The following is a 22121-nucleotide window of genomic DNA, read 5'->3' on the forward strand; positions in this document are numbered from 1 at the left end:
CCTCCTTCGGCACACCAGGTTCTGGCACCGAGCGCCTTGGTGTGTAGCGCCCCACTGGCACCTTCCGGTACTGCACCGCGGGCAGACGTGGAAAAGGCGCCACGGCACCGTCCTCCCTCGGCACCGCAAGCCCCTTGGCGCTGATCCCTGTCTCCGGGACATAAAAGGCCCCGTAAGACTCAGGACGCTGCCGTCCAACAGGCACCGGCTCCCCCCGCACCGGTGGTAGAGCCGTGCCCAGCTTCCGAACGCCAGAGGGTGCAAGTATCATCAGCACAGTTGACTCCGGCACCGGGTGTGGAGCCGTTGAGTCCGGCGCGGACTGGCTCACCTCCTCGTCAAGTGGTGGAGCCCTGTCTCCCTTCCACATGGGAGACGTTTGCCACGGCGAGAGACCTCATCGCCCTCACGGAGCTGGTGCCTTCTCAACCTGCGGCACCACATGCCCTTCGTACAGTGTAGTCCAGGGGCAAGCCTACCCTGATACGCCCGCCGTCTCCGGGCGTGGACTTGCGGCACCACTCCCGGTCTCGGAGCAGGACTCAACGCCGCTCGCAGTCCCGGCACTGATCTCCATCTCGGCGCCGGTCGTACTCGTGGCACAGATCTACCTCCCGGCACTGGTCTTCTTCTCGGCACTGACCCGAGCATCGGTACCGGTCGGAGTCAAGGCGCAGCTCCCGGTACCGGTATGAGCGTCGCTCACATTCGCGAGGCCGCTCCTGGCACCGAGGCTACAGACGGTCTTCGTCATCCAGGTCCCGGTACCGACATGGACATCAGCACCGTTCTCAATCCCGCTCAGCACCGTACCAGGACGATTCTCTACACCCACGCTCGGCACCGCCCTGGCCCTCGAGATCGGCGTCTCACTCGTCTGAAGGGGCCCCCCGTTCAGCGTACCCTGCTCAGGGTCAAGCTGCAGACGACTTGGGTCATTGGCAGGAGGGGGCAGAAAACCTGCGACAAGACCTACGCATCGGTCTTTCTGGACCCCTTGGGCGTATCACCAGGCTCAAGGGGGTCCACTAGCGACCTCTCGCTCGGCTCACTCTGAGCCCAGGGCTCCTGAGGCCACCATCTCCCGTCCTCCCCCAGGGGGTATGGAGGCTTTGGCCCCGACGCCCAGCCAGGAGCCATACCCTGGTGCAGGGGATCCTGCACCTCCGAGTCCCGTGGAGCCGGACCCCCACACAGGTCCTTTACCCCCGAGACGTCGTCCTCATCTTCCCCAGATGAGGCAGTGGCGGGTACAACACCCGCAGGCCCACCTCCTATAGATCTTCGTGCCCACCAAGACTTGTTACGTAGGGTGGCACGAAATATGGACTTACAGGCCAAGGAGCTAGTGGAGGTGCAGGACCCAGTGGGGAGCATCCTTTCATCTGATGCCCCAACCCGGGTGGCCTTACCCATTATCAGAACAATTCAGGCTAAGGCTACGGCCCTATGGTAAACCCCGGCCTCCATCCCTCCCACTGCCAGGGGTGTAGAGAAGAAGTACTTTGTTCCTTCTAAAGACTATGGGTACCTCTACACACATCCCCCACCATGTTCACTGGTAGTCTCATCAGTGAACGCCAGAGAGCGCCATGGCCAGCAGGCGGCAGCGCCCAAATCAAAGGATGCTAAGCGCTTTGATTTGTTTGGACGCAAGGTTTATTCGGCGGGGGGTCTGCAGCTCAGGGCCGCAAACCAACAGGCGCTCTTAAGTCGATATAACTATAACTCGTGGAACCCCATGGGGAAATTTAAAGAGTTGGTCCCCCAGGACTCGAGGGAGGAGTTCGGGGCCCTGGTGGAGGAGGGCAAAAAGGTGGCTAGAACCTCCTTACAGGCCTCCCTCGACATTGCGGACTCGGCCGCCAGGACACTAGCGTCGGGGATAGTCATGCAACGTGTCTCCTGGCTCCAGGTTTCGGGGTTGCCGCCAGAACTGCAGCAGACCCTGCAGGATCTACCGTTTGACGGCCAAGGCTTGTTCTCGGACCAGACGGACTCTAGGTTACAGAGCCTCAAGGACTCGAGAACCATGATGTGCTCCCTGGGGATGCATGTCCCAGGACCCCAACGCAGGCCATTTAGGCCCCAGCCACAAAGGTTCTACCCTCCTCCTCGTCCGAGACAGGACTTCCCCAGAAGGCGGGGACGAGGTGGTAGACGGAGGTCAACCGGCCCTCAACAGGGTCAGAATCGGGGCCCGCCTTCAGGCCCTAGGCAAAAATTTTGAAGCTGCGCCCGAGGACGGCGCACCAGCCATTACCCAGGATCCATTTCCTTCCTTTCGGGATCGCCTCTCCCGTTTCCACCGTGCTTAGTCCCTTATAACTTCGGACTGTTGGGTCCTTCGCACGGTGGAGAGGAGATACGCTCTCCAGTTTTCTTCGTTTTCCCCCCCTCCCCGTCCCTCTTCAGGGACCCCTCTCACGAGCATCTCCTTATACAGGAGGTTTTTGGGCTCCTCTCTATGGGGGCCATAGAGGAGGTTTCCCCAGAGTTAAGGAGCAAGGGGTTTTACTCCCGCTACTTCCTGATCCCCAAAGCAAAAGGAGGTCTGCGACCCATCTTAGACTTACGCGGACTCAACAAATTCATAGTAAAGTTGAAGTTCCACATGGTCTCCCTGGGGACCATCATCCCTTCCCTGTATCCTGGGGACTGGTACACCACCCTCAACATGAAGGACGCTTATTTTCATATAGTGATCTACCCCCCTCACAGGCGCTTTCTTCGTTTTGTAGTAAACAAGGTACACTACCAATTTGCCGTCCTTCCCTTCGGACTGTCCGTGGCTCCGAGAGCGTTCACCAAATCTATGGCCGTCGTGGCAGCATACCTTCGTCAACAAAGGATACAGGTGTTCCCGTACCTAGACGACTGGCTGGTCCGCGGCCGTACCAGGGAGCAAGTTCGGGCGCATGTCCGCATAATACTACAAACATTCCATGACTTAGGCATTCTACTCAACAAAAAGAAGTCCACTCTGGAGCCAACCCAGAGAATAGAGTTTATCGGGGCAGTCCTAGACTCCACACTCGCCTGAGCTCTTCTTCCAGACACTCGGTTTCGCACCATTGCGAACATCATCCACTGACTCCAGGCCTTCCCGATTACCACTGTAAGGACGTGTCTCGGTCTGTTGGGTCACATGGCCTCTTGTACTTGCGTAACCAGACATGTCAGACTTCGGCTTAGTCAACTTCAGGCCTGGGTCTCGTCGGTGTACCGCCCTTCTCGGGACAGCCTGAACATGGTGGTCACGATTCAGAGCTCTATCTTGACCTCTCTCACCTGGTGGCTGGATCACAAGGCGGTTTGTGCAGGAATGCCGTTTCATGCCCCACAGCCCTCCCTGCACCTAGTCACGGATGCCTCATCTCTAGGTTGGGGGGCTCACCTCGGGGAGCACCATACCCAAGGCCTGTGGACCGCATCCCAACTAGCTCTGCACATCAATGTTCAGGAGCGCCTAGCCTGTCAGGCATTTCTCGGTCTCCTACATGGCTGCTGCGTGTTAGTCCTCACAGACAACACCACTGCCATGTTCTACATCAACAAGCAAGGAGGAGCCCGGTCGTCTCCCCTATGCCAAGAGGCCATTCGCCTGTGGGAGTTCTACTTTGCCCACTCGATACATCTCATGGCATCGTTCCTCCCTGGAGTCCAGAACACTCTGGCGGACCATCTCAGCAGATCCTTCCAGACGCACGAGTGGTCGATTCGCTGGACATCATCTATTCCATCTTCCAAAGGTGGGGATTTCCCCAGGTCAACCTGTTCACATCTCGAGCCAACAGGAAGTGCCATGCGTTCTGCTCCCTACAAGGGCGATCTCCGGGCTCCCTGTCCGACGCCTTCCTACTAACGTGGAAGGACCAGCTGTTCTACGCTTTCCCTCCATTCCCACTGGTCCACAGGGTACTGCTCAAACTACGCAGAGACCAGGTGCATATGATTCTAGTCGCTCCAGCTTGGCCAAGACACCACTGGTACACCACGCTTCTGGAGCTATCGATTCAAACTCCGATCACGCTTCCCTTGTGCCCAGACTTGATCTCCCAGGACCACGGTCGATTGTGTCACCCCGGCCTGCAATCGCTCCACCTTACAGCGTGGATGCTCCATGGCTGAATCGGACAGAACTGCAATGCTCGCATCCTGTGCAACAGATTCTGCTGGGAAGTAGAAAGCCCTCTACACGGACCACCTACTTAGCCAAGTGGAAGTGGTTCTCCGGTTGGTGTGAACAGCGGGCCACGCCCCCCTTGCAGGTGTCTTCCCCTCATACTCGAGTAGTTCCTGTCCCTGAGACAGCAGGGCTTGGCGATATCTTCAGTCAGAGTTCACCTGGCTGCTATATCGGCGTTCCACCCAGGAGAACACGCTTCCTCGGTCTTCTCTAACCCGATGGTTGTCAGATTCCTCAAGGGCTTAGACCGCCTTTACCCGCAGCAACGCCAACCTGTTCCGGCGTGGGATCTTAATCTGGTCCTCTCCAAGCTCACAGGACCCCCGTTTGAGCCATTGGCTACCTGCTCGGTCATTTACCTATCTTGGAAGACAGTCTTTCTTGTAGCCATCACTTCAGCAAGGTGTGTTTCTGAACTCAGGGCGCTCATGTCTGAGCCTCCGTATACAGTCTTCCATAAAGACAAGGTGCAGCTTCGCCCCCACCCTGCCTTCCTTCCCAAGGTGGTATCAGCTTTTCATGTGAACCAGGATATATTCCTCCCGGTCTTCCATCCTAAGCCACACATCAAGACCAGCATATGCACTCCTTGGACGTGCGCAGGGCCCTTGCTTTCTATATTGAACGTACGAAACCATTTCGAAATATGACGCAACTTTTCATTGCAGTAGCCGACCGGATGAAGGGCCTACCAGTCTCCTCCCAACATCTCTCCTCTTGGATCACGTCCTGCATTCGTGCTTGCTACGACCTGGCCGGTGTCCCGACGCCGCGCCTCAGCACTCACTCCACAGGGGCCCAGGCCTCCTCGACTGCCTTCCTGGCTCAAGTTCCGATCCAGGACATTTGTAGAGCTGCAGTTTGGTCGTCAGTCCACACCTTCGCCGCTCACTACGCGCTTGTACAGCAATCCTGAGACGATGCTGCATTCGGATCAGCGGTTTTGCACACGGCAATGTCTCACTCCGACCCCACCGCCTAGGTAAGGCTTGGTAGTCACCTAATTGGAATCGATATGAGCAAGCACTCGAAGAAGAAAAGACGGTTACTCACCTTTGTAACTGTTGCTCTTCGAGATGTGTTGCTCATATCCATTTCAAACCCGCCCCCCGTCCCCACTGTAGCCGGCAAGAAGGAACTGAGGGGGCGCTGGGTTGGCTGGGGTATATATCCAGCTCCATGAAGGCGCCACTCCAGGGGGCTCCACAGTCGACCCACCGGGTGTTGCTAGGGTAGAAAAATTTTCTCCGACAATCGTGCATGCGGCGCGCACACACCTAATTGGAATGGATATGAGCAACGCATCTCGAAGAACAACAGTTAAAGGTGAGTAACCGTCTTATATTGGTCCAGTGTACTTGGACTTTCAGAAAGCCTTTGACAAGATTGCACACCAAAGTCTCTTAAGCAAAGCATGCAGTTATGGGAGATCCTGTCATGCATCAGTAACTGCTTAAAATATAGAAGACAAAGGATAGGAATAAATGATCAGTTTTCACAGTGAAGAGAGGTCAATAGCATGATCCCTCAAGGATCTGTACTGGGACCAATGCTGTTCAACATAGTTATAAACTATCTGAAAAAGGGGGTAAACATCGTGGTGGCAAAATTTGCAGACAATGAAAAAATACTCAAGATAGTTAAGTCCAAAAATGGCAGATGAAATTCAGTGTTGATAAATGCAAAGTGATGTACATTGGAAAACACAATCCCAACTACACAAAACAAATATGGAGTCTAGCTGATTTGCCATATTTGGGGTTGGGAAAGAATTTTCTCCCCGGACAGATTGGCAGAGACCCTGGGAGTTTTTCACTTTCTTCTGCAGCATGGGCACGGGTCACTCGCAAGTTTAAACTAAAGTAAATGGTGGGTTCTCTGTAACTTGAAGTCTTTAAATCATGACTTCAGTAACTCAGCCAGAGGTTATGGGAATTATGCAGGAGATGGTGGGTGAGGTTCTATGCCCCCAATGTGCAGGAGGTCCCTTCTGGCTTTAAAGTCTGTGTCTATGAAAATGCCAGACAGGAGAAGGGATAAGAAAGAGTTGGATGGTAGGATATTTCATCAGATGGGTTCAGGAATATTTTACTTTAGGTGTGGAATTCTAGAGCCATTGTAGTTGAGAATTTAATGGGGCCACGATGTCACTCTAGATTTGCAGATTAATGATCTTTATAACAAGAGGAAGTTTGGGATTAGGACTTGGTTGCTATGAGTGGAATAACATTTTTATATCCAGCCTTTATTTTGTGCCAGAGAGCTCATTTCCAGTCAAGCTTTAATCCGCGGTAATTAATTGGCACTGTGAAATAGGAAGAGCATCCTTTGTGACACCGCTTGAGTCCACAAAAGATATGGGAAGAATTCAGATACAATGGGGTCAGTTGAATGTTTCCTTTTTACCAGGTTGTAATAAATGTCAATGATTCTGCACATGTGTGTAAATTGTTTGTTTATGGTATAATTAAGTGTGTGGACTTCCATTAAAGATTTAAAGTTACAATATTTGATGTCTGTGACTGATTCTAGACACAATAAAAACAGAAGTATAAAATACCTGAGTTTAATGTGCCACATAGAAGAGTTTTGGACATTAAAAAACAGATTGAAGTTGATTTCCCCTCCTCCCCCCTAAAGTCAATAGAAAGGGTATTCCACCAACTCCAAAGGCTGTGGCGGGAAAGAGATGAACAGTGCTGCTTCTACTCTTGCCAACTCCAAGCTCCAAAAGCACTGAAACATCTAAGGCAATGAGTATTTAGTTGTCTAGGAGTTCAAGAAGACCCTGTCCATTAAAAGCTTCAAATATTAATGGGTAACAGTTATCTTAAAAATTACACTTCAGTTTGATATGTTACCTACTAATTATAAAAAAAGTTATTGCAACTGAGATTAGACTAGTATTTTTCTTTATTTTTCATCTTATTTGATTAGTGCATTTGACAACACTCTCTGCATAGTTGATTTTTCCCATGTTCTTATGAGCCTTTCACACAGCTGCAGGTGGAGGGACATTTTTAACTATAGGAAAATATAGTTGGAAGGCCTCAAATTGGCAGGGAAGTTCTTTTGAAGTTGGCTAGATTTCAAGTTGACCATGTCCCTTTATAACCAAAATGTTAGACTTTATCCATGTCTTGGCAGGCAGTGCAGATGAGGAAATGGTAGGTAGGCAGGGAAGCCCTTCTGCCAACCCCTGGTAATTGCCTGGTTGTCTGCAGGTAACAAATCAGCCTCTTTGGTAGCCCTCAAGGTACGTTGTAGCAATTCGACTCTGATGTCAAAAAGGACAGCTATGATGGTGGTTGGATACACAAGAGAAGAGAGGTGGCATTAATCTGGTGACTTGCTTTAGAGAACAAAATCTTGCAGCCTTTTGACTATGACCAATGTCAGGTTTCTGAAGTGACTCGCTATCAAATATTGGAGATGGCTTTCTGCTCACATTTTCTATTTGAAACAATGTGTGTAATTTTGTTCTTGCTGAGATTCAATTTCAAACAGTTTAGATTCATCCAGTCGCAGATTTCAGTGATGCATTCCATCTGTGGCCTATGTGGACTGTATCTGTTGTATGTAAGAGTAATTTTAATTTTACTGTGATTTTTATTCTACGTTATTTCCTCCAACCCAATGTTTATGATCAGCATTTTCACTTACTTTACTAAAAGTAGCATGTGGTGTCAGTTTAAATAATTGTCTGACATTCTGAAACCTTCCTAGTTTATGAAGGTCATCAGTCCAGCATAGCTAGGATTACATCGGGCTGACATTTTTGTCCTAATTATTGGAGTCTTATTTAATTAGTTGATTTCTTTTGCTGTCTAGTATAATGAGTTTGGGGCTCAATTTATATTGAGAGTGGGAATTGCATAGTTTTGGGAAATGTCTTGATTACCATAGAGAAATAACAAAAATATTATTCTTTTGCAGGGTAATCATTTTGATCAATATGAAGAAGGACACTTGGAGATTGAACAGGCATCTCTAGACAAGCCAATAGAATCGGTAAGATACACATATCATCACCATTGGCCCACCAGCAAATTAGACAGTGATCGGATGGGACTTGATGTGAATGCAGTTAAATTTGACAGGACCAGGCACTCGTGTGTAAATAGCAGTTCAGGGATATTCTTTTCTAATATGTTTGCATGTCCTGCATTAATGTTAAGTGGGCTTGGGCTTTAAGCTTTAAATAGTAATTTTTATAATCTAGGTTACTGTAAAAATAGTTCAGATTGATATTTGAGAAACTGTTTGAAATACATTATTTATGGAAAGTTAGTTTGCTAAATATTAATACATTTTGTTGAGAAGTTAGTTTATTTTTGTGAACCTAATGAAACAGAGGAGTAAAATGTATTTTGATCCTTTTAGCTTACATTTCCTGAATAGTCAGATCAACTAGTGTGTATAACAACTTAATAAATGCTAGAACTACCGTTACCAGTGAAGAGAACTGAATTTTAATTGACATGCTTCGGTAATGATAAAACCTGCCCGTAAAATTATATTTCACATGAACTACACAGGAATGTTTTAAAAGGTCATTTTATTTTGTTGAATTAGGTATGGCAATTAATAATATCAGACTGTAGAATGGGGGAAGGTAGATTTTTGGATAGCTTTTCTTTTAAGCTTCTGAATCTTTTAACTTTGCACAGTATCACTTGCTAGTCTGACGTTCAGTAACATTTCTTATTATGCTACCTAAATTTCTCCTGGAGGTTCAGCATTTAACATTAGTGCTTAGATGCAAATACTCATTTATAGTCTTAGTGATGTGAAACCTGTGATGGAAAAATAAAGGGAAGCTTACTGGTGGTCCGACTTAGGCTAGATTTTTATTAAAGATTAGCACTTTTCAGATAGCTTTTTCCCTGAAGAAACTAAAATTGACTCTGAAGTTTCATCACGCTAACGTGCACTTTTTAAACCGTAGTGTTAGCAAAGGATCAATATATATTTGCATCCTATGTAGGTTGGTGTTGTGTGTGTCTGTGTGCGTGTTTAGATGTTTACAGAAATTTACACAACTTGGGGTGTTCGACATTTTTCTTCCGCAGCAGTTGGCCCATATTAGCTAAGCAGCCATGATCTGGTTTGTATTGCACGGTCTGCCTTTTTAAATTTCTTTAGGGTTTCCTTTCCCCCTTCTTATTTCTGTTCTTCTGGTCCAGTGAACACTGCATATAGTACCTATTGTCTTCATGTGCTGGCATGATGCTAGATTTAGGCATGGCAGTAATAGATGACGCATGAGATAATGCTGCAGAGGGGGGAATTTGCATTCGATGTTCTGCTGAATAGTTCAATCTTGTGTTGTGACATGAGAATCTTAACTGACATGCCAAGCCTACTTCCCTATGTAAATGTCATGAGAAATAGCTAGGGTTGGCATCTATTCCATACCACATTGGGGATTCTCATTAGACAGATTATTCAAATGTTATCTACAGGCTAGACCAAGATCTTATTTTTACAAGTGTTTGTTTTTTCCAGAATAGAGGAACAAAGCATGTGGGTGACAAATTAAAATACTGCATGTATGTTCAAAATTTAAATCTCTTCTGGCCATTATTATGGAATAGTCAGATCTATAAAATTATACAGAAAATGTAAGTACATCATATGCCCAATAGTACACAATGCCTAGGAAGATAGTCACTGGATGACCAGCGTATATAATATTTGGCTGTAGTTTGAGGAGTTTCAACAGCAGCAGAAACCTTAGGTTAAATTACAGCACAAGTATTTATTATTCTTACATACATTGTAGTGCAAATATAGAGACATTATCAAATCTAAATACTTTAACTTGGGCAGGTTTTTATTTTAATATATAAAATGTACACAATTCAAAGTCTCATGACCAATAGTAAACACATTTAGTGGAGAAGGCAAGAAGATGATCTGCCTTTTTGGGAGGGAAAACCAAAAAACTCCAAAATAATTCCTACCATATCACCCAATTGGTTACATTTTTTTCCCTTCTGTCTGTAGAAAGGCTTTTAAAAAAATAAAAAAGCATAAACATTGGGAATTCAGGAATTTGAATTATGTTGCATCAAAGAGAGAGTAATATATTCTTTAGAGGACAGACTACTAAAAAATTCTATTTTATGATCAGTTGGGTCAGGTGTGTGTTTATAATAAAATATTTATCTACTCAAAAATATTTAGTGACCAGTTGTCTGCTGTATCTTCATAGTATATATCAGAGGACTGGCTAGTAATTATTTTTGGGGAGATAGGCTTTTTAAAAAATACATTTTTCTATGAAGACAGGAATTTAAAAGAAAAAAGCGGGGGGGGGGGGAGGGGAGGGGAACCAATCTCATTTTAGATTGGGAACCAAATTTTACTTTTGAAAAAGATGGATCATCTTTCTGTTCTCTCCACTAAATATGTTGTTGGTGTTTAAGATAATCTACAGCTATTAAATTTAGTATAATTTATTACATAAACTGAAATTATTAAAAATTGCTTAAGCTCCCAAATTGTTTAACAGAGTATATTTGTAATCTTTACAATTGCAAAATTACAAATATTTTTTAAGTAAATGGGAGTGGGTTTTTTACCTGCTAAAACCAGAGATTAGGGTTCTGTGTTCCTCCTGCAAGAGTTGGATTTCATACCTAAAGCAGCGTGGGGCATCAGATTTCTCTCTCTGCTTTGGGTGTGTGTTATATCATTGGCTCTTCCAGAAGAGAGAATAACAGCCATGAACTTAGATCATGAGAGGTAAGTAAAAGGAAATAATTTTAAATATTTAGTTTTAAAATGTGCTGTATTTGCAGTTTTGAAGTTTACCAATTTGTTGTATTAATGATTTATGATCTTAAACAATTCTCTGTTAGTGTTTCAACTCACCTTTTGGAAAGAAATTTAGCTGGTACCACTAACAACCGAATCCTGCACCATTGAAGTCAATGCAAGTTTTGCCATTTATTACAATGGAAGCCAGACCTGAACCCCTAAGTGTGTTCATTAATAAAGAAAACCTGTTTTATAGCAGTGAATATGTTAAAGCATTTTTCAGTTAAATTTTAGGGTTAGTATAGAGAATTAACAGAATTAAAGTACATCCTATTAAAAATAAGTGGGATTCTTTAAAAGATTTTCAGATCTTCTAGGAATCTGAAAACTATTTGAAGCCTAGTAACTGTAGACCACTTTTGGAAATGCCTAGGGAAAATGGCTTTGCTTGGAGCATACATTTTGGAGTATCATTGCTGAATTTAGATCCATCTCTGCAGCATTATCTGTTGAGAGATGCCGACTGTACTGCTACAGCATGCAACTCTAAGGTGGCTGAAATCTCATAGGTTTGGGAGTCTACAGATCATTACACTGTTTAACTGGTTTGAATTACTGTACTACATATTTAAAAAAAGCAGTCTGCAGTAGCTAGTGTCCATGGAAATCCTACATTGTACTGCGAAGATGTCTCTGGACTGAGGCATTATGAGAATATAACTCAGGTATATCTTACGGAAAAGTAGGATTAGAACAAGCTAGTAGAAAGCAGAATTAGAGGAAGCTAGTGGCTTGGAAGTCAGAGGTAGGACAATAAAGGTAAAGCCTTAAGAGGACTTAAATTTCCAAAATGTTACAAGTTAGTGAAATGATACCAAGATTTATTTTTCCTTCAAACCAAAACAGGAAAATATATTTATAATTAATTATTTGAAAGGTTTTTTATTAGAAGAAATTCTTTAAAGAAAAAACTAATTTTTGTTGGGCTAAATGAGAACCAGTTAGTCTACATTTCAGAAAAGGGAGAAAATATTCAATATAGATTTATACAAAAGTGCAAGTCATTGGTCATATTTATAAATCAGATGGCTATGGAATTGGAATCAGACTTTTTTTTAATTAAAAAAAAAAAATAGCAACGATGAACTTGTCTAAGGCATTAGATCCTAGTTTTTACAAGTAAATATTGTTGTCCTGTTTTAAAAGGTTCTGGGCACTCTCAGCTCCTCCTGCTGAAGTAAATGGGAATTGTTGACACTCAGAACCATTTAAGTTTTGAAACAAGCAGTCTGATTTTCAGCTATGTAATGAGCTGCACATTGTAGGAAAGTGCACTATGTCTAGGGTGTGCTGTGGGCAGTTACCAAGTATGCTGATTTACTAGAATCCTTATTGTCCTTAATGTTTTACTAAGGAAATTTGTTTTAGACCGTTCTAGTTTTTTGTTATGGTAATACAACTTCAGGAGTTCAGTATTAGTCTTAGGCCTGGTCTACACTACATAGTTAGTTCGACATGAGCGGCTTATGTTGACCTAATTATGTCAGTGCACACACTACAGCCTTGTCCTGCTGATGTAAGTGCCCTACTACACCAACATAACTCCACCAGAAGTAGGGCTTATGTCGATATAGTTAGGGTTTACTTACCTCTGCTGTTGACAGTCTTGTCAATTTCAGGGCTCCATACTGGAGCTGTGAAATTGACAAGAAAGCCCAGTTGGGAGGGAGGGGAAGCTGGGCTCCCAGCAGGAACCTGCACAGAGCTGAGAGTGGCTGTAAGTCAACCTAACATAGTCAACTTAAGTCTGTAGTGTAGACATGCCCTTAGAGTGACTACATAAAATCCACTGTCCTCTCCCACTACACACAGTATGCAGAATGTTCGAGTTAAATCAAGTTGTCATTGTCACAGGTTGGAAGTGAGACTGCACATCATTCACTTACTCTTAAGCTTCTTGTTAGTTTGTCCTTGTCATCACTAACAAATATCCTTTTCCTATATAGTTCTGCTCAGTTGCCTGAGTAGGCTCTTTAAAACCCTGCTGGGGTTCAGATTCCAGGTGTTACTTGTTGAAGATCACAATTCAGTCCTCATCTAGAAGTCTACAATAGCTTCTCTGAAGTTGGCTTTTGTCACATGGCATATCTGTGCAGATCTGTGGACTCCACTAGTTCCAAAGTGTAACCTGATAAGGCTGCTGATTTGACATTTAGCAGTAGCCATAAGTGGTCAGTGCTATAAATAATATGCATCTTGAAGCTGAATGGTGTAGCATTACTGTTTGGCTTTTCTCTCTAGTTTTCATTGTGTCATCTGTAGTGAGCTATAGGTTTTGTAAAGATTCCCAACACAACCTCTTGTTTGCATGGGTTCACCCAGTGGCATCCAGTCCTTGCTTATAAGTAACTTGATACACAGTCAGCACAGTTTACAATCCACTCAAGAGATGTATGGTTTTTGTTTATGCTGAAATCCAATTAATAATATAAAAGGAATGTCTCTGGGGTGGAGGGGACTTTGGGAGGAGAGGGGGTGTTAGGCAAAATTAGCCTTTGTGCATATTTGTAACAGTTCAACATCTATTTGTTGTAATCATTAGTTACGATATTCCTCACACAGTGCCATCAAAACCTTGTATACGTGTCAGTTTACATCTGCCAGGGCCATTGCTGGAAACTTACTGCAGGAACCATGATCAAGTATCATTGGTACATGTGAAAAGTAATTAAATAAGGCAGTTTTGTGTAGTGGTTAGAGTACAAGACTGCGTTGGGAAGCCTGAGTTCTGTTCTGTGGGCTCTCACAGACTAGTTGTGTCCTCTTGGACAAGTCACTGGAGATAAAATTTTCAAAAAGTGACTTAGCCAAGTGACAAGTCCCATTGACTTTCAGTGAGATTTAGGCTTCTAAATCATTTAGCCAATTTGAAAATATTACGCTTAATCTGTGTCCCAGAGTTCCCCATCTGAAAAATGTGAATGATCTCTCTTTTGTTAGCGCTTTCTGATCTTGGGATGAAATGTGCTGTATAAGTGTCAAAGTAATGTTAAAATACCTTAGTAAAACACATTAAAAGATACTGTTAACCATTCACTAATCTGTTACAGTAATGTGACACCACATCATTGATTAAGAGGACAAATAGCATGGCTCTTGCATATGTATCTGGCTAGTCCTGATAAACTGTCTTGATTGCCTGTGGGTTTTACTGTATCATTTTAGTCAAAAGCATATTGAGTGATTTTGTTCACTTGGCTGACTTGACAGCTTTTAATGTGACTTTCACTTCAGAGCTCCTTGTAGCATAGCTAGTGAATTATAAAAGTAATATCTGCCTATACTCTGAGGAAGGAGTTGTTTCCTTAGACTGGCCAATGGCATGTTTGGGAACCGGGGCACATGCTTAGAAAAGTACAGAAAGGAGAACTACTACAAAATGGGCTTGATTTATTCAAAGGGAGCATCAGTTCTTGACACAGAGAGGAACACCTCTGTAAGTAAAAGGGATTTTCCTCTAGAGATGAACAAAATTAAAATATTATTCCAGAAAAAGATCACAGGCCAGCAGCCTAGCAGCAGTGCTTTGTGCTGCTGAATGAGAGATTCTGATTTGATTAATATTGCGTCTCACTCTAGAGGCCAATAGGAGCTAATAGCACTGCAAAGCTACACTAGCTCAGTTCCCATTTGTGACCCAAGCAATTCAACCTCTAATTTTAAGAGCAGCATTTAAACTGTGAAGAGAGTTCGTGCCAGTCTTCCTTAGCCAGAGGTCTGTCACAATGATGTGGAATGAAGGGACAGATGGAAAATGGGAGGGGATCATCATTAATCTCTTCAGTGTGTGGGCCTCACTGGAATTTAATACCTGACTCTTCGGAATGTTATCTTCACAATAGCAACAGAAAATATGCCATTTCAGCTGCCTGTTTTTAACTCTCCAGCCTTTTCACTGCTTAGTCTATGCCAAAAATTGTGTGTAACTAATTTTACATCAGAAGCTATCTATACATTCAATGTTATTGGGAGAAAATGCCATCTTTTTCCTGGGAACTGAGATGCAGTAAGATGTAGGTTTGTTGCAAGTTGAAAAACATGACCGTCCTCTTGAGTGGCTTTGTAAAAGTGGTGCTAATGTGTATAACTCTTCTGAATTTTTCTTTTTTCCCCCTTTAATATTTGTTTACCCCTTCACTGTGTCAGTCACAACACCACTCTTGAATCTCCCTGCTGGTCTTGACTCGTTAAATTTATTTTATGCTTTCATTCTTCTTTAATAAATACATTACTTGCAAGCAGTGAATTGAAAACACAGCAAAAGAAAAACTATTAGTGATTGGACAGTTTCTTACTTTGTGTTACATTTAACTGTTCTTTTGACAGCCCAGTTTTTAAAGCCAGGTTCGTATGGAAATGCTTTCACTCCACTTGCACTGCTTTTGGAAATAGCATACTGCTTCATCTGTCTGTTTATTTTAGTGCATTCATGACACAACACAGTCAGCACAATGTCTCATCTCCACTTAACAAAAGATTGTACGGTAGTTCTTGTCCTTTTTTAAAAATGCAGTCATTTTTGTCAGCATCAGCTTTTAAAATTTTATTCCCATAATCCTTTGTCAGATACAGTTAATATGTTAATGTAGAAGGAACAATTACAGTGTAATAGCCACAAAATAATTGGTGATCTGTGGCCCCATTTTACAAGAGGAACATGCAATTGTTGTGGCATAAATGATTTGCAGCGGTTACACTCACAGGTAAGTTCTCGTAAATCTTAGTCTAAGATACTCTTCCATGGTATTTATGGTTGGAAACTGTATTTGTTCATTTTCTTTCACTCATATTGATTTAAACATTTATATCTTGGCATATCCTTACTCCTCCTCATTGTTTTTCAATGTAGAACTAACTACTACTTCATAGAGTGATCCCATAATATGGGAAGGACATTGTTGTACACTTTTTTGTCTTGAAAAAGTTAGTGAGACTAAAATGTCTTGTTTTACCTGCAGAGCAGAAGAAAAAGGTTTCTAGTCACTAGATTATTTTTTTTTTGGGGGGGGGGAAATACATCCAGGCACACTAAATCTCAAACTCTTGTGCTCTTTAGGTCTGATGCACCAGTGCTGGTCACATTTTTCAGTTATTTACACCAATGAGAACTGCTGTTCTGACTCGGGATTTTTTTTTTAATACTTCATTACTGAATTAAACTAAAATTGTAGCATTTTTATTAGCTGACTTTTGGATACAATGCATCATTCAGTGTCACAACCAGACAACTCATTACAATTCGGGATATTCTGTAATATTATGAGTTGTAATGGGTTGCATAATTAGAAGAATTTATGACCACAAACTGTATATGGAGTTTAAAGACACTTAAAAAAAAAAAAAACTAAAAAAGGCTCTTTAGGGAATCCTGGAAATTACAGGCCAGTAAAGCGTAACTTCAGTACCAGGCAAATTGATCGAAATTATAGTGAACAGAATTATCAGATGAACATGATACACTGAGGAAGAGTCAACATGGCTTTTGTAAAGGGAAATCGTGCCTCACCAATCTATTGGAATTCTTTGAGGGTGACAACAATCATGTGGACAAGGGTCATCCAGTAGCTATAGTGTAGTTGGACGTTCAGAAAGCCTTTGACAGCACTGCTCACTGAATGCTCTTAAGCAGAGTAAGCAGTCATGGGATAAGAGGGAAGGTCCTCTCATGGATCAGTAACTGGTTAAAAGATAGGAAACAAAGAGTAGGAATGAGAGGTCACTAGGGTCCCCCAAAGATCTGTACTAGGACCAGTGGTGTTCAGTTTAGTCATAGATAATCTGGAAAAAGGGGTAAACAGTTAGGTGGCAAAGTTTGTAAACAACACAAAATTACTTAAGAGGCAGTAAAAGCTGCGTTATCCAGCACTTTACCAACCAGAAAGCTCTATGAACCGGCATTTCTGATCTTCAATAGGGTCCAGTTGGAACAGGGCCAGCAGGCTCCCTACCTAACTCCGCGTGGCTCTCTGGAAGCGGCGACATGTCCCTGCTACTCCTAGGCGGAGGAACAGCCATGGGGGCTCAGTGCGCTGTCCCCACCCCAAGCACTGGCTCAGCAGCTCCCATTGGCCAGGAACTTTGGCCAATGGAAATTTCAGGGGTGGCGTGGCGCCTGTGGGTGGAGGCAGTGTGCAGAGCCACCTGGATGCACCTCTGCCTAGGAGCAGCAAGGACATGTCACTGCTTCTGGGGAGCTGCTCGAGGTGAGCATCACCCAGATCTGGCACCCCGAAACCTCTTCCATGCCCCAACCCCCTGCCCCGGCCCCCTCCTGCACCCAAACTTCCTCCCTCTTAGTTAACTGGAATTTTTGACTTACCAGCACCCCCCCCATTTCCCAACATGCCGGATAACAAAGCTTTTACTGTAGTTAAGTCCAAAGCTGACGGCAAAAAATTACAAAGAGATCTCACTAAACTGGGTGACTGGGCAAGAAAATGGCAGGTGAAATTCAATGTTGATAAATGCAAAGTGATGCACATTGGAAAACATAATCCCAACTCTACATCCAAAACAATGGGGTCTAAATTAGCTGTTACCACTCAAGAAAGAGATCTTGGAGTCATCGTGGATAGTGCTCTAAAAACATCTGCTCAATGTGCTGTGGCAATCAAAAAAGCTAACATGTTAGAAACCATTAGGAAAGGCATAGATAGATGAAAAAATATCATAATGCCACTATATAAACCTTTGGTGCACCTACACCTTGAATACTGCGTGCAGTTCTGGTCGCCCCATCTCGAAAAAGTTATATTAAAATTGGAAAAAGTTCAGAGAGCGGCAATGGAATGATTAGGGGTATGGCACAGCTTCCATTTGAGGAGAGATTTAAAGACTGGGACTGCTCAGTTAGAAAAGAGATGACTAAGGGGGATACGCTAGAACAGGGGTCGGCAATGTTCGGCTCGCCAGGGTAAGCACCCTGGCGGGCCAGGCCAGTTTTATTTACCTGCTGACGCGGCAGGTTCGGCCGATCACGGCCCCCACTGGCCGCGGTTCACCGTCCCGGGCCAATGGGGGCGGCGAGAAGCGGCGTGGGCGAGTGATGTGCTGGGGGCCACAATCGGCCGAACCTGCCGCATCAGCAGGTAAATAAAACTGGCCCAGCCCGCCAGGGTGCTTACCCTGGCGAGCCGCGTGCCGAACGTTGCCAACCTCTGCGCTAGAGGTTTATAACATCATGAATAGAGTGCAGAAAGTAATATTTACCCCATCAAATCACACATGAAGCAGGGGTCGCCCAATGAAATTAATAGCAGATTTAAAACAAACATAAGGATGTACTTCTTCACACAACGCATAGGCAACCTGTGGAACTCTCTTCCAGGGGATGTTGTGAAGGCCAAAGGTATAACTGGGTTCAAAAAAGAGTTAGATAAGTTAATGTAGGCTCTTAGCCAAGATAGTCGCTGACTCAACCCTTTGCTCTTGGGTGTCTCTAAATCTCTGACTTCCAGAAGCTGCCCTTGATGGGGGATGGATCACTCAATAAATTGCCTGTTTTGTTCATTCCCTCTGAACTGTCTGGCACTGGCCATTGTCAGAGACAGATTGCTAGGCTAGACGGACCATTGGTTTGACCCAATATAGCCATTCTTACGTTCTTTCTTGTATTTTGTTTTCTGTGAAGGATTCTTTTGTAAAATGTAATGAACCCTTTTTCTTTAGTCCAAGTCAAAAGCTGACATTTATTGCTGCACCAATACCTTTAAACTTATTTGATCATGCAATAGCTCTTTTTCTTTAGGAAGATGAGACATTCTGCTTATTGTTTCCCTACATGCACTAATGGTTCCTTGCTGTTAACTTATTGCTAGGCCTGTTTCATTCTAACATCTTAGTATTTTTGTTAGTACATGTGAAATGCATCACCAGTCTGTGCTTGAGCTCATTTTATTTTATTTAATTGATTTTTTTTGTTTTGTTTCACTAACCTCACTTTTTTTCAGTTTAATATTGGCTGCATGCTAGTTTATATATATACATATATATAAAAAAACCCAATCAAGTCTAGCCTGGATTTTGCTATGATTGTGTTTTGGTTTCTAGTGGTGGGGCAGTCTTGCACTTACAACTTACTCAGTATTATAAAAGCCTGACACATAAACAAAATGACTAAACACGATGTAGATTTTCTTTACAAAAACAATCTAAAAGTGGTGCTGTCTAGGTGATGGATATGATTGTATAAATAACTTGATGTTATGCTTTTTAAATGCTTTTTAGTGTCAATTTTTTTATTGGTACACTTTATTTTCTCCCATATTGCTTTTTTTATTTTAAATGTTATGCACAAAAGTTGCCCAGAACACCATCAGAAAGTGACCCACCCCAATACCCTGTCCCCCTTGAAAAATTCTAGCCAGCAATTTTTTGACATTTGTCTTCCCTTTTATTGGGCATATATTGCCTTTTCAGTAGCATTTTTTTGCATGCACATATGTAGAAAATCTCTTGCTCGTCTCATGTTTAAATGTCAGTGGGAAGGGAAGAATATATTATTGGAATATTTTTGGTTTGTTTTCTCTGTTCTGTCTGTCAGGATAATATTGGACACCGCTTACTCCAGAAACATGGGTGGAAGCTGGGCCAGGGATTGGGAAAATCACTTCAGGGTAAGTTCAAAAGTTTGTATTTGAGAAACAAATTCAACGCCAGATTCATTTTTTTAATTGTTAATTATTTCTGCTGTTTTTCTAGTTTAGATTTCCCCAAATGCTAATGTATCCAAACAAATGCACTGTTTAATTTTCATGTTTAGCAAATTGCAAGTGGAAGCTGCTGCCTCCCTTAAATATACAGGTGTGTGATATGTAGGTTTGTGAATCACCTTGTTTGTTGTTTTTGGAGGGAGAGGAATTAACTGCCTATCTAGTAACAGGTAGTTTGTGCAGCTTATAAAATTACGATGATATTTGTCTGGCTGGAACATGCAGATGTTTGGTGTTAAGGGGAACTTGCAAATAAAAAATAGATGTAATGACTTCTGTGAACATTTGATGGTGTCAGAAGCCATTAGAAGGCGAGTAAAAGGGCCCACTGAAGACTGAAGTGGTGGCAGAGGTTTTGTATGGATGGGACAGGCTTATTTCGTTCAAGAATTTTACTCATTTCCATAACTCTAGCAATAAATAGTTACTATGGGTATAACATGTCTATTTCAGACATTTTTGGTGCTAGTTGGTACCAATATGCGTCTTACATTCTCTTGCTGTGCCTAGTCCAAATTCTTCCACCAATTATACTAGAGAAGCCTGACTCAAATCAGTGTGGACGGTTGCACCAGTTTAATTGAGGGGGGAAATTAGCTCTGGCTCCTTTATCTGCTTTGCAGTGGTCCTTATTTATTTGGTAAAGATCTGGGAATTTGCAATTTGGGACCTGTATCCTTGCAATGACCCCACTAGAGATAAGTGTTCTCTGCTGCAGAAGGCTATTGGAGAGGAATTAAGTCCTTTTGAACTGTGGAAATGTATACTAAAAGCCTGTAGAAATGAAAGGCGCTCTAACTTCTCCAGTGTGTGTACATAAACAAGGCTGCACCTAATGATCAAAACACTTTTCATTTCCTCTAACTGATGTCAGTTTAAACTCAATGTTCTCTTGTTAATGCAAGGTATTTATACAGTTCTCTTGTACTAGTGTTGTAGCCCCAGTTCAGGAACCTGTTGTAATTGACGTACCTTGGGCTTCTGTATTGGAACGGAGTTTACCACACTTTTTGATCAAAGTTTTGATCAAATCTGTTCCTGTTATGCCCAAGACTTCATGGTGCCTCACAAATAAATATAGAGGTACCAGGGATCAGAGAGGAAGCTAGATACACCCCTCACTGCCATTGAGTTTAAAAGCAGATGCTTAGGAGTGAGGCAGAGGAGAGGTACCACAGAGGCCAGGAGCCTCCATAGGTTCACGCAAGCATCTTAACTTTTTAATTTTTATCCAAACTGAGATTTGCACATCGTAGTTTGTGAGCCTTTGAATCTTCTCCCTGCCTTCTGTGATGGGTATTTGGATCTCAGGTGGTAATTGAAACTGACTTGGAGTTGCAGGGAAATTGTGGATCTCAGTCATGGGGATATTCTCACATCTCCCTCCTCTTTTGTAATTAAGGTGAAGGGGAAAAACCATCCAACCAAGTCTGAGTCAATTTAATGCATTCTTTTCTGAGCATATCGAAATTTGTGGCTGAAAGGTGCTATTGAAGTGCAAAGAATTGTTCTCTATAGATAACATTAAACAGGAGCTCAGGGAGAGGAGAACTTTTTTGTCCCAGTATTGCTTGATCAATGTATGATGTTGTATCAGGGTCCCTCCCTCATGGCGATAGCTAACAAGAGAACTTGTACAGAATATCCATGGCACTGACACTGTTCATTTTGAGTATTTTTCTATCCCACTGGCAAGTTGTATTTTTTCTTTGTTTTTATTTAATTTTTGAATGATCTAAAATTCAAGTAGCTACATCCAGGAAAAGGAGTAGCTGGGCCTTACCTTCACGCTTGCTTTGTAAGCTTGAGAAGTAAAACCACTTCCACAATGCGCTGGAGACGGAAGAGAATTGCTAGGAAAACAGACACAAATGAGCAAAGCAGATTTCCAAGCATGTTAGGAATAAGAAACACAGAGCATTGATTACCTTATCCATGCTGACTATTTGCTTAGTGCAGAATTAAAACAGCTAAAACGTTTAGTAAATGAAGCTAAACATTAAAAAGACATTCTATGGCCATTATCAGATTTAGCTAAAGTAGTCAAAGGAGATCCACTTTTTAACTGTCCCTTACCATCAGCAGTTATGGGTGCAGATTAACACCTGGCCTTGGCTGCAGAATGCCATTTTTACAAGGGTGTAACCCTTTAAAAGGTTTTTGAATATTTCTTTTGCTTATACTGCCAAGTCCTGCTCTCTAAAATGGTATGGTCATCTGCTCTGAAAGCCTACCAACCTCCCTGCAAGAATCCGATTAGACTTTGACCCACTGAAAGCAGGATGAAAAATACTTACCAGAAGATCTAAAACACGATGGCTGGATTGTGTCAGACACCTGTCTCTCACAGGCATCCTATCCTGTAACACATTAAGTTTGGCTCAGGACAGCACAGC

The 22121-nt window shown here is 43.1% G+C and overlaps 1 protein-coding gene across 18 annotated transcripts in view; it reads left to right on the forward strand.

Moving 5' to 3' along the window:
• GPATCH8 (G-patch domain containing 8) overlaps positions 1-22121 on the forward strand; it is an 88554-nt gene that overhangs the window by 20298 nt on the left and 46135 nt on the right. For 5 of the 18 annotated variants that reach the window (XM_065577512.1, XM_065577515.1, XM_065577509.1 and 2 more), the window contains exons 2-4: positions 8126-8200; positions 9262-9296; positions 19557-19629. Coding sequence is in view for 3 of the 18 variants with exons in the window: in XM_042844824.2 (XP_042700758.1) it covers positions 8126-8200; positions 19557-19629 (148 nt within the window). In the remaining 15 variants the exon portion in view is untranslated. Of the gene's footprint in view, positions 1-8125; positions 8201-9261; positions 9297-15340; positions 15359-19556; positions 19630-22121 lie in introns of all 18 variants that reach the window. The other 13 variants (XM_042844824.2, XM_065577506.1, XM_005282875.5 and 10 more) reach the window with 4 other exon arrangements.

This window comes from Chrysemys picta, chromosome 24, assembly GCF_011386835.1.
Source record: "Chrysemys picta bellii isolate R12L10 chromosome 24, ASM1138683v2, whole genome shotgun sequence".
Lineage (NCBI taxonomy): Eukaryota > Metazoa > Chordata > Testudines > Emydidae > Chrysemys > Chrysemys picta.